Source organism: Cervus canadensis, chromosome 1, assembly GCF_019320065.1.
Source record: "Cervus canadensis isolate Bull #8, Minnesota chromosome 1, ASM1932006v1, whole genome shotgun sequence".
In the NCBI taxonomy this organism is placed as follows: Eukaryota; Metazoa; Chordata; class Mammalia; order Artiodactyla; family Cervidae; genus Cervus; species Cervus canadensis.
Genome location: NC_057386.1, coordinates 70,828,792 through 70,842,444, shown reverse-complemented (window position 1 = coordinate 70,842,444; position 13,653 = coordinate 70,828,792). Strand labels below are relative to the sequence as shown.

The 13,653-nt window shown below is 39.3% G+C and overlaps 1 protein-coding gene across 4 annotated transcripts in view; it reads right to left on the bottom strand.

Moving 5' to 3' along the window:
- Positions 1-13,653, bottom strand: part of SLC10A7 (solute carrier family 10 member 7) — a 288,285-nt gene that overhangs the window by 102,139 nt on the left and 172,493 nt on the right. The window contains exon 6 of one of the 4 annotated variants that reach the window (XM_043485037.1): positions 5,464-13,155. The exons of the other annotated variants lie outside the window; for them this stretch is intronic. Within the exon in view, the coding sequence (XP_043340972.1) occupies positions 13,078-13,155 (78 nt within the window). The 3' untranslated portion in view covers positions 5,464-13,077. Of the gene's footprint in view, positions 1-5,463; positions 13,156-13,653 lie in introns of those variants that run through there. 4 annotated transcript variants of the gene reach the window in all.

Sequence of the window (13,653 nt, the reverse complement as noted above, 5' to 3'; positions counted from 1 at the left end):
CAAGCTCAATACAGGGGGTCAATAGAGGTAGGAGAGCTAGGGGGCAGGTGAAATGACTCAGATAGGAGAGGGAGCAGAGAGGGAGTCAGGAGGGCACAAGGGCAAGTATTTGGATTTCAAAATGTGGCCTGTGACCAATGCTACATCTTGAACGTGGTGGTTGTTCTCGACCTTTGCTTAACTCTTAGACTTTCGGAGATTCCAATCCAGCCTCCACAATGAAATGCAATCCTTCATGGGTTTCCAACTTGTCTTTAAAGACCAGGTGTGGCCTACAACATCCTGTATCATCTATTTCAGCCTACATCTCCATCTCCCCTCATTCTCCACCAGGCTCTCCATGCTCAAGTCCTGGGTCCAGTCCTTGGTCAAGTCATTTCCTTGACTGAGCTATGTTCCCTTCTACCCGCAGAGTTTGAATTCCTTGAGTCATCAAGGACGTCTTCCTGCCAACATCAATTTCCCCTGGACATGCACTCTCAGGGTATCATGGATCTCCATTGTAGCATTTACCACAGTCAAAACTTTACTCGTATTTGTATGATTTTTAAACTATTTTCTGTGTGTCTTCCTCTAGGCTATAAGCTTTGTGAGGAACAGGATCAGTCTTAATTTTACTACATCTTGTATTTCCTATACCTTGTAACATCCCCAGGGCATCGTTCAGTTCAGTCACTTAGTCAGGTCCAACTCTGTGACCCTACAGACTGCAGCACGCCAGGCCTCCCTGTCTATCACAGCTCCTAGAGCTTGCTCAAACTCATGTCCATCAAGTCAGTGATGCCATCCAACCATCTCATCCTCTGTTGTCCCCTTCTCCTCCTGCCTTCAATATTTCCCAGCATCAGGGTCTTTACCAAGGAGTCAGTTCTTTGCATCAGGTGGCCAAAGTATTGGAGTTTCAGCTTCAGCATCAATGCTTCTGATGAAAATTCAGGACTGACTTCCTTTTGGATGAACTGGTTGGATCTCCTTGATGTCCAAGGGACTCTCAAGGGTCTCCTCCAACACCACAGTTCAAAAGCATCAATTCTTTGGCGATCAGCCTTCTTTATAGTCCAACTCTCACATCCATACATGACTACTGGAAAAACCATAGTTTTGACTAGATGGATCTTTGTTGGCAAAGTAATGTCTCTGCTTTTTAATATGCTGTCTAGGTTGATCATAGATTTTCTTCCAAGGAGCAAGCATCTTTTAATTTCATGGCTGCAGTCACCATCTGCAGTGATTTTGGAGCCCTAGAAAAGAAAGTCTGCCACTGTTTCCATTGTTTCCCCATCTATTTGCCATGAAGTGATGGGAGCAGATACCATGATCTTAGTTTTCTGAATGTTGAGCTTTAAGCCAACTTTTTCACTCTCCTCTTTCACTTTCATCAAGAGGCTTTTTAGTTCCTCTTCACTTTCTGCCATAAGGGTGGTGTCATCTGCATATCTGAGGTTATTGATATTTCTCCTGGCAATCTTGATTCTAGCTTGTGCTTCATCCAGCCTGGCATTTCCCATGATGTACTCTGCATATAAGTTAAATAAGCAGGGTGACAATATACAGCCTTGCTGTACTCCTTTCCTGATTTGGAACCAGTCTGTTGTTCCATGTCCAGTTCAAACTGTTGCTTCTTGACCTGCATACAGATTTTTCAGGAGGCAGGTCAGGTGGTCTAGTATTCCCATCTCTTTCAGAGTTTTTCAGTTTGTCGTGATCCACACAGTCAAAGGCTTTAGCATAGTCAATGAAGCAAAAGTAGATGTTTTTCTTGAACTCTCTTGCTTTTTTGATGATCCAACAGATGTTGGCAATTTGATCTCTGGTTCCTCTGCCTTTTCAAAGTCCAGCTCGAACATCTGGAAGTTCACAGTTCACGTATTGTTGAAGCCTCACTTGGAGAATTTTGAGAATTACTTTGCTAGTGTGTGACATGAGTGCAATTGTGCAGTAGTTTGAACATTCTCTGGCATTGCCTTTCTTTGGGATTGGAATGAAAACTGATCTTTTCCAGTCCCGTGGCCACTGCTGAGTCTTCCAAATTTGCTGGCATATTGAGTGCAGCACTTTCACAGCATCATCTTTGAGGATTTGAAATAGCTCAACTGGAATTCCATCACCTCCACTAGCTTTGTTTGTAGTGATGTTTCCTAAGGCCCACTTGACTTTGCATTCCAGGATGTCTGGCTCTAGGTAAGTGATCACACCATCGTGATTATCTGGGTCGTGAAGATCTTTTTTGTGTAGTTCTTCTGTGTATTCTTGCCACCTCTTCTTAATATCTTCTGCTTCTGTTAGGTCCATACCATTTCTGTCCTTTATTGTGCCCATCTTTGCATGAAATGTTCCCTTGATATCTCTAATTTTCTTGAAGAGATCCGTAGTCTTTCCCATTCTATTGTTTTCCTCTATTTATTTGCATTGATCACTGAAGAAGGTTTTCTTGCTATTCCTTGGAAATCTGCATTCAAATGGGTATAATTTCCTTTTCTCCTTTGCCTTTTGCTACTGTTCTTTTCTCAGCTATTTGTAAGGCCTCCTCAGACAACCATTTTGCCTTTTTGCATTTCATTTCCTTGGGGATGGTCTTGATCACTGCCTCCTGTACAATGTTACCAACCTCCGTCCATAGTTTTTCAGGTACTCTGTCTATCAGATCTAATCCCTTGAATCTGTTTGTTGCTTCCACTGCATAATCATAAGGGGGGAGGAGGGATCGGGATGGGGAATAAATGTAAATCCGTGGCTGATTCATGTCAATGTATGACAAAAACCACTACAATATTGTAAAGTAACTAGCCTCCAACTAATAAAAATAAATGGAAAAAAAATCATAAGGGATTTGATTTAGGTCATACCTGAATGGTGTAGCTGTTTTCCCTACTTTCTTCAACTTAAGTATGAATTTGACAATAAGGAGTTCATGATCTGAGCCACAGTCAGCTCCTGGTCTTGTTTTTGCTGACTGTATAGAGCTTCTCCATCTTTGGCTGCAAGGAATATAATCAATCTGATTTTGGTGTTGACCATCTGGTGATGTCCATGTGTATTCTCCTGTGCTGTTGGAAGAGGGTGTTTGCTATGACCAGTGCGTTCTCTTGGCAAAACTATGTTAGCCTTTGCCCTGCTTCATTCTGTACTCCAAGGCCAAATTTGCCTGTTACTCCAGGTGTTTCTTGACTTCCTACTTTTGCATTCCAGTCCCCTATAATGAAAAGGACATCTTTTTTTGGGTGTTAGTTCTAAAAGGTCTTGTAGGTCTTCACAGAACCGTTCAGCTTCAGCTTCTTCAGCATTACTGGTCGGGGCATAGACTTGGATTACTGTGATATTGAATGGTTTGCCTTGGAAATGAACAGAGATCATTCTGTTGTTTTTGAGATTGCATCCAAGTACTGCATTTTGGACTTTTTTGTTGACTATGAGGGCTACTTCATTTCTTCTATGGATTCTTGCCCACAGTAGTAGATATCACGGTCATCTGAGTTAAATTCACCCATTTCAGCCATTTTAGTTCACTCATTGCTAAAATATCTGTGTTCACTCTTGCCATCTCCTTTTTGACCACTTCCATTTACCTTGATTCATGGACCTAACATTCTAGTTTCTCATGCAGTATTGTTCTTTACAGCGTCGAACTTTACTACTACCACCAGTCACATCCACAGCTGGGGGTTGTTTTTGCTTTGGCTCCATCTCTTCATTCTTTCTGGAGTTATTTCTCCACTGTTCTCCAGTAGCATATTGGGCACCTACCAACCTGGGGAGTTCATCTTTCAGTGTCCTATCTTTTTGTCTTTTCATACTGTTCATGGGGTTCTCAAGGGAAGTATACTGAATTGGTTTGCCATTCCCTTCTCCAGTGGACCACATTCTGTCATGACATAGTAGGAGTGCAATTAATATTTTTGAATGGAGGAATAAATAATTTCTTGCTTCTAGGACTGATGAATTATAGTAATAATAATAGTATTTGTTGAGCACAGATACTGTTCTATGTACTTTGCCAGAGTCATATAATTCTGAAAACAAACCAAATGATTATCCCCACTTATTGAAGAAGAAATCAAGGGACACAGAAGGTAAAACAGTAATTTTTGAGGTCAAGATATGAACTCAAACAGTTTAATTCTAGAGCCTATAATACAAAAACAGTAATTTGTGAGCTTAATCTTCACTTATAAGCTTGGCACTCAAAACTATTTCTCAGAGAAATCAACAAAAGATCTACAAAGTTTAGGAAGCCAGAGAGCAATTGATGAGTGACCCTGATGGAGAACTGTGGAATATGTTCTGGAATAAAAGGTGTTTATAAAAACAATAGAAAGTCATTTTTGTATTGGAGCTTTAGTAGCTTTCTATTTTTCACTGATTAAAAGAGAAATAGACATCTGTACATTCTGTGTTTCAAAAGCATAAGGGCAGTCCAAGATATGATGACAAAAATGATATTCTGTTTTAGACATCTAGAACTAGATAGTATACAAGTTAAGATTTAGAAAAAAATAAAAAACTTTGCTCTTTAAGAAAGTATATTTTTTAAAAAGGAAATGAACCCAGATAAAGCAATGAGCCTAAACTCTTGAAATTAAATAGGTACATGGTCTCCTCTCCAGTGTGGCTTTATAAAAAATTTTCAATGTGTTTATTTCATAACAAACACAGGTTTTATTTATATTAACTTGGTCATTTGAAATTACAAGCTAGTCTTATGAGTCTTTAAAGACAAAACATAGTTGTAGTTCGAATCCATTTTTTTTTCTGTTATCACAGCATTCTTAAGAATAAATATTACATAAGTAAAACTAAGTGTAAATCTAGGAATACTACAGATTCTGACAATTTATTTTCTAAAACCTAATATTCTGTATCATCACTTTTATGTTTAAGTTCAATTTTATATTGTCAGTATCTCTGCAGTTCTGTTCAACAAATTCAACTATCAGACACAATTCTATGGCAGGCATATCCTAGAAGCTGGGGAAACAATGTGAGAGGTGGCCTGGTCTCTACCAAATAAGATATGATGCCCAGTTGTGGCAAAGTAAAAAGGTAGAGGCCAAGTAATGGGAGAGAAAGGACTGCTCACCTAATCTAACTGAATGAGGAACTCTGAAAGAGGTGACACCTAAACTGAGGCCAGAACGATGAGTAGGAAGAGTCAAGAGAAGGTGGAGGTGGAAGGTTCTGGAAATGATCTGGGCAGTGAGGGGACAGCATATGCACAAAGGAGTAAACCCAAGGAAGTGTGCTCATGGTGTTTAGAGGGAACAAAGGACAGACAGGATGAATAGGATGTAATCAATACCTCTCTGGAGGCAAGAACCTCACAGATTGCTCATGAAAAGATGACCAGTATAGGGGACTTCCCTGGCGGTCCAGTGGTTAAGAATCTGCTTTCCAATGCAGGGAATGCAGATCCAATCTCTGGTCGGGGAACTAAGATCCTGAAAGCCACAACTAGAGAAGCCCCCACGCCACAACTAGAGAAGCCCCCAGGCTGCAACCAAGATCCTGCATGCCGCAACTAAGACCCATGCAACTAAGACCCGGCGCAACCAAAAATAAATAATTTTTTTCACAAAGGCGACCAGTATCTACTAGCCTTTTCACCTTCTAGTAAAGAATCAGAAAGGGCAACTAGATTAAGGGATGACCTCAAAAAGTGCCATCTGGAATTTTAACTTTCCTTCGAACTAAACTTAAAAATATATACACATTACCAAAATGGCAGCCAAACCAAACATTTCCAGGGCTGCTAGGTTGAGAGATGGTTGGAGTGGAGAGAAGGGTAATAAAGTTAGGATATCAAGACTGTCAGAATCTTCTGTTGCTGGCAAATGCTTTGTTCTCTGAAGAATATTTATTATTATGGTAAACTTACTCCTTCTGGAATTTTTGTTACTTGGCAAGGAGTTATTTCTATTCAAAAATGGAAAATTCAAAGACCTAAGACCCCTCACAGTGTGGTAATCTATATGGCTTGTGTACTGGCGCTGTCTGCAGGCCCCACGTCATCAATTATGTATAGAAGTGTACAGCTACAGCAGTAGCCAGGGTCGTGGGCCCGTCAGGGTTTTCTTAAGAGGAACAAAACCATCTCACCGTGTCTTCTTTAAGAAAACACACGCTAGGTGAAAAGAGGAAGATCTTTGAGAGTAAATATGAGTAATCCTCAATATATAAATTGACTTCTTGTAATAACGGGAAAATGAATTTTTAAAAAGTACTTGAAACCAGAAATACGACTAGAGGGAAAAAAAAACCTCAGAAATAGATATATGATAGGGTGAGATTAGTTCATCAAAGCCACATACTTTAGAATACGCAGCATTCATTCTTTATTTATTTGAGGAAAAATAACTAAATGGGGGTCACCCAGCTCTGGCCTCTCTGAACCAAATTCAAAGGATCCAATGTTTACAACAAGGAGTAGTCACGTTATTTGAAATAAAATGTCTTGTAATCCCCAAACCTGGCTGACTTCTGAGGTGTGAGCTTTCATTCTAAATGAATGAAGCATATTTAGACACTGACGGGACAGTACAAGGACTATGATTGAAAATGCAATCCAGGATATCATATGGAATTTTCCCTATTATCCAAAATACAAAAGCTTTCCCTGGGATTTCAATAAATGCAGTTCTACACATGGCTGCAGAAATTTAGTTATTCTCCCTTTCTCTAGCGGATAGCTGAGGTAGCAGCTGGTATGTTTTGAATTTAAAACATGAAAAAGAATTCTCTTGATCTCTCTCAGTACCTACATAAATGTGCTCAAGAAAATTTGGAGAAATTATTTACTTGGAGTAAAATGACTTTATTTCCTTCCCTGTAAGGCATCTGACAAGCTTTTAAACATCTAAGAGTGAGAGTTGTGCTTTCAAAAAGCATACAAATTTCTTCTGCAGGAAACTCTAGTGCATAAAAACGTATCATTTACATTTAAGTAGATTTAAAAGCACACACTTGAATGTATATCTTTGTTCTTCAACACTTTTTAGGTAGAATTTTTAATGCCTGATTTTCTAAAATAATTTAAGTGACAATATTGTGAAGAAGCCAGACAAAGATATCATAATTTTATATTACTTTAAAGAGTCTGTAACAGTCTCATTTTGTCATTCCTGTAGAGGTTAGATCAAATGTCATATTATTCAGCCATTCTATAAAATTGAAAGCATGTTTAAAAATCAATGCTAAGTCATTAGGGAATGCCTGAAACAGATAAGAACCAAATCAATTTCCTTATTTCTTAGATTTAAAATGGAAATAATTTGCTGATCATTCATAGAAGCTGTAATTTAGCAAGACAGATTCCTATAAATGCTGAAATATCTGATTTTCTTAGCTCTCATTCTCTTAACAAGTGATCTCTGCCAGTTTGAAAGTGAAAAATTCCGACATATTTAAAGACATGACATTTCACATGACGTGATCTAAAACACATGACTTGACACATCAAGTTAACTGCTTGTTACTAACATAGTCTCTTAAAGACAAAGCTACAGTTCCACCATGATTATGCTTTAACTTATTGACTTCCATATTTTGGCTTATGTGCAATTAATTGAAGATACTGCAAATTCAGTGAGAAATGGAATGGAAACCATTTTAAAAATATCTTTCACTGTGAATTTTTAAGTTCATGTTTTATTACATACATGAAATGTGAAAAAAATCTTCAGTTACTGGTCTATTATGTGACAGGTGATTTACATAATTATCTCGATCCTCAGAAAGTTATTACAGACTATTATTGCTTCAATAACGTACATAACTTGTCTAGGGGTCACATGGCTACTGACAGCCCCTCATGTTATACATCACTCAACAGCATCTGACCTCCTCTTTTTTTTTTTTGACTTCCTCCTTCTTGAAAGACTTTGGTCTTTGGTTTGTGGAATATTGCTTCTCTTCTACCTTCTTCTTCTTCCTCCTTTACTTAATTCATGTCTTTTAGAAGACGTTCTCTGACCACCCACTAAATACATTGTGTTATCACCAGTTGATTTATATTTAGTTATCTGCCTATTATTTGTTACTCCTACTATTCACTTATCCCCCACTCCCCAGTGAAGGTCCCCAAGGTGGGGATCTTGTCTATTCTGCCTATATTTGCAGTGCCTACAAAGGTGTCTGGCACAAAGGAAGCCCTCAATAAATAGGCTGACTGAATGCATGCCTAGAACTGTGAAGCTGGGATTCAAATCCAGGCCTTTCTAAACTCTAGGGCTATGATTATTTTACCTCACCTGGTTTAATTTCAAATATAGAGTGCCTTTATTAAAAGTTTCTGAATAGTAAACTCCAAGGACACAATACATCTTAATAATGAATCCTAAACCCTGTCCTCTCTGCTCTCCCCAAAGCCTGTAACTAAAGAAAGATGCTTTCCAGAAGGAAAGGCAGTGAAAGGTCACTTAGTCCAGGAAGAAAGAAGCTAACACTTGGCACACTTACTTTTGTGCTGAATAATATGTGTATAATACGTATGTATGTGCATGTGTATATTTATACGTATCTATTTCTGTATATGTATAATTATTTCTATTTTGTCCTCATGGCAAAAATATACAGCAAGAGAGTGGGCCCTGGTTTGCTCCTTGGGAAGCTTAAAGCCGAGAGGCTGACGGGAAGAAAGGCTACATTGGGAGTGAATGCAACTTCTCCACTGGCCAGGCAAAGACATGTTGGTTTTCCTCTGGGTCAAGTGATCTAAGAAGAGATGGACTTGAGTCCTTTTGACTAGGACTCCACCTAGAGGAGTAGATCCATAAAGGCCAAGGCTGCAGCTGGAGTAGGAAAACAATCATTGCTCATATCAGTTAATGTTGTATTGGGAGGTTCCTAGAGAAGAAGCAGGATCACTGAAAAACCCACAGAAGCATCCTGACAAGAAGAGTTGGCCTTTGAAGATGCACCAAACTCAGCATCTGAACCTGATTACAAGCCAAGACACATCACTGTATCCATTCATCTCTGATCCATCCTTCCTCCATTTACCTGATCCTAGAGGGGATAAAAACAATGGCTCAGGAATGGGAAAGGAGGTGGACCAAGGATGAGAGAAGAAACCTATTAGAACTCTCCCTTGTCACTACAGATTATTGACCATGAGTTGATGGGGAGGGGAAGAAAGGGGAAAAGCTTTCAATTGGATAGGAGATTGAAGTTTTGACAGTACACTGGACTAGGTTATTTTCTCTATTTATTGAAGTAGAGCAAAGATAGTCTAAATTTTTCTATATATATCTCATACACATATATACATACCTGGGTAATCACCACATAGACCCAAACATGAAACATTTCCAGTAATCTAGAAAGATTCCTCATGCTTCCTCCTAGTCAAGACCCACCCAGCTAATGTCACCACTATTCCTACTTTTACCACCATAGGTTAATTTTTCTCACCGTAAACTTCATATACATGAAATCATACATATTAACTCTCTTGCGTATGGATTTATCAGCTCAATCTTATGTCTGTAAGAGTTAACTATGTATTTAGGTGGAGTAGTAGCTCATCTTTTCCATTCATATTTTGTGTTCTATTGTACGAATATATCACAACTTACTTATCTATTCCCCGATGATCAACATTTGAAGTTTTTCCATTTTTGTTTATTAAAAAAAAATGTTGCTATAGAACATGTCTTCTAGTGGACATGTGCACTCTTCTGTTGGGTGAGAGCAGAACTGCTAAAGTCAGAGGGTACCATACATATACCAGTCAAAGGTATTGCCAAACAATTTCCCAAAGTATTAATATTTGAACCATTTTCTACTCCTATCAGTATTACATGAGAATTTCAGTCACTAGGCATCTGCATTAATATCTATTATCGACCATCTTTTTAAATTTTAGTCATTCTGCATTTTCCTGATGACAATGTTGAATCCTTTTTTATATGCTTCTTAAAGATTTGGATATCGTCTTTAATGAAATGTCTATTCAAATATTTGCCCATTTCTTATTATGTCACTATACTTTTTATTGATTTGTATGAGCTATTTACATAGTCTAGATATAAATCTTTTGCTGGATACCTGACAAATGATGTGTATATTCTAAATATCTTCTCTGACTTGTGGCTGGCCTTTTATTCCCTTAATGGTGGCTTTTGTTGAACAAATGTTAATTTTAACAAAGTCTGTTTGATCAATCTTTTCATATATAGTTATGATTTTGTGACTTAAGAAGATAGTCTTATATGTTTTCTCCTAGTAGACTGGACGTTTAATACCTGAAAATGACTGGAGAAACTATGGGTTTATTCTGAAATTTTAACCAAAAGGGGGGAAAAATAATGTTTAAAGAAGCGCCGAGTGACAGTAATTTTGCTCTGTGCTTGTACCCAGTAGAGTCTAGGTCATCAATAAGTCAGTTATACCTGACTTGATTATGAAGATTCATTTGAGCAGGAACATAGCATCTTTTTTTTTTTTCTTTTTGGCAAATGAACACTGTCCCAGTGAGCATAAGAGACACTCATTTTTTAGCTAAGTGTATTATAGATATGACCTAACTAAACAGAATCAAGACTTTTCATTGTTGAATATATATTAACTGCCCCAGGGCACTCCAAGCAAAGATATGCTTCTTCTCTTATAATTTGGTTTTCACAGAAATGGTATTTGCTAACTGAGTTACTGTGTGTCATGCTGAAAAGATGCTGGGAAGGAATTTAGAAGTGTTTCCTGTCTATTCTGTCACTGACTATGTAAGAACAGCTCACCCACATCCATAGAGTTAATTTTCCAAAACTGTACATTACAAGGTTGGATTTGGGTTTCTAACCTGTCTGTCCCTAGCTGGTAACCCAAAACTAGAAATCTAGGAGTCAACCTTAATTGCTTTCCCTCTCACCTGCTATATCTACACCCACCAGGGACTCTATCCCACCTCTAAAATAACATTGCCTTTCATCATTCCCACTGCTGTTCTCCTCTAGGCCAAGGTTCTCTTACTCTTGAATTACTGTACCAGCCTCCTAATTGGTCTCTACATCTCTAGTCTAGCCCTGCTCTAACCCAGTTTCCACATGCAGTCAAGGTGGCCCCTCTAAGTTAAAAATGACAAAGTCTCCTATAGCACCTACTCTGGGCTTGGTCCTTTGTAAGCATGACCTCATTCGATGTTTCTAACAACCCGAGGAGGGAGGTACTGTATTTCTCTTTCTTCAAATGGAGTCACTGAAGCTTAAAGAGTAAAAGCAACTTCCCCAAGATGATTCAGAGAAGGAAAGCATCTGCAAGATCAGGTTGCTCACCCTGCTGCTGCTGCTGCTAAGTCGATTCAGTCGTGTCCGACTCTGTGCGACCCCATAGATGGCAGCCCACCAGGCTCCTCTGTCCCTGGGATTCTCCAGGCAAGACCTACTTGCCCTTAAGTTCCTCAGATGAACCAGGTTCTTCCTCTGTGCTGGGCCCCTGAGCATGCTGTTCCCTGTGCCTGGAATATGTGTTTCCTACTGTCTACTCCTGAAACCCCTTTTTCCTCAGATGAGATGACACCTCATCTTTCAGGCATCAGCACGCCTGAGGCCCTTGAGAGTTAAAGTCTCTATTTAACCCTCTCATATTGTCACCTCTCAGAGCATTTTTCACATTTTATTTTGATACTTGTTTAATCATCTTCACTAACTGCATATTCTGTGAGGGAAGAGATGATCTATCTCACTTATTACTGTTTCTGAGGCCCCATACACTGACAAAGTTTTACTTGGCACTTGATGAAAGTTAAAAGAAAAAAAAGTGTCAGCAAAATATTTTGTGATTGGTGGATTGTTCAGTGAGAAATACAATGGACCACAAAAAGGCAAAATAAACCATCAGATAGAAATTATACTCTTTTATCAAACAGCCCCCAAATAGATCATTAGAAAGGATGCAAACTTGCTATAAAGTCCTTGAGTGCAGTGTCTACATCTTATTCACGTCTAGAGTGCTTTCCACACAATGGGCATTTATTAAGCGACTACTGAGCAGAATTGTTTGCAGTGCCTCTCTGAATGATCTTCCCTATCTGTCACTGAAGACACACTCAAGAATCCCCTCATTTGAAAATACAGACTAGTATGAATTCTGGAGCCAAACCGGTAGTGGTGATGGCTTAGTTGCTAACTCGGGTCTGACTCTTGCGACCCCATGGACTGTAGCCCGCTAAGCTCCTCTGTCCATGTGATTTCCCAAGCAAGAATACTGGAGTGGGTAGCCATTTCTTCTCCAGGCAAGCTTCCTGACCCAGGGATTGGACCTGAGTCTCCTGAACTACAGGCAGATTCTTTAGGCTGAGCCACCAGGGAAGCCCTTTGTAGTATGTTGTTTAATAATCACCAGGATAAGGTGGGTTCTGTGCTTTGATAGGTCTCAAACAATGATTAAAGCAATGATTAAAACACTGACAAATGCCCAGCACCCACAAGATTAGTTACCCATTCGTGAGTCTTCACTTAGGAATGCACCTCCTATTTCCAAACACCTACTCCACACCCTAGGTTAACTATTAATATGATTGCTCCATGGCCCTTCGGCAGTGTGGAGTACAGCTGTGAATGCTTCCGGATCATTGTCCACCAGATTCCAGCCTGTAAGTTACTTTGTAATAAGCTGAACAACTGATCATATGGAGTTGCCTGTCTCATTTTTTGGTCTAAAGATGGCTTCTCAGTTCAGTGGGCACTTTTTGTTCCCTCCATCCTCCAAAATACCTACTTCCTAGGGTTGATACAAGGATTATATAAGTTAGTATAAAATATTAGAGTGGTGTCAAACACAGAAAGAATGCCATGATACTGCTCCTACTATTGTTACTATTACTACTGCCATCTATCTGCTAAGCTGCTTTAGTCATGTCTGACTCTCTGCAGGTGGCCAGGCTTCTCTGTCCATGGGATTCTTCCAACAAGAATACTGGCGTGTGATGCCATTTCCTTCTCCAAGGGATCTTCCTAATGCGGGGATCGAACTCACATCTCTCTCCAGCATTGACAGGCAGATTCTTTACCACTGAGCCACCAGGGAAGTGACCTGGCATTATGGATGGAGGTAAAAAGATAACTAACACACTTGCTTTCAAGAAGTTCACAGGAGAGAAGAATTTGTTTTCGTGGCAGTTGTAGTAGTAGACTTCCCAGGCGGTGCTAGCAGTAAATAATCCACCTGCCAATGCAGGAAACATAAAAGATAAGGATTTGATTACTGGAGAAAGAAATGTCTACTCATTCCAGTATTCGTGCCTGCGACTCCCAAGGACAGAGGAGCCTGGTGGCCTACGGTCCATGGTGTCCCAAGAGTTGGACATGACTTAGCGATTAAACACAACAATACATAATACCAGGTGTAAAGCCTTACACATTGTTGGTCCATAATAAGTGTTAGTTGGGTGGATGGAGAGATTATTGCATTTCTAAAAACAGCCAATGCCACAGTCAGATCAAGGGTTTTTTTTAGGTGGATCAAATGTTCACTATTTATTTGAAGCCAAGTTAAAACTGTGCTTTGTACGTGAATGGGAAGAATGGACTTGGAAAGATTTAGAAGAGTTATTTTGATGGAGCCAATTAATATGAGGCTGCCACAGCAAAGTCACAAAGAGGATTTAGGTCACTGATTCTTGCTTGCTTGTCCAAGATTCTAACAAATACACGGTTTAAGAAA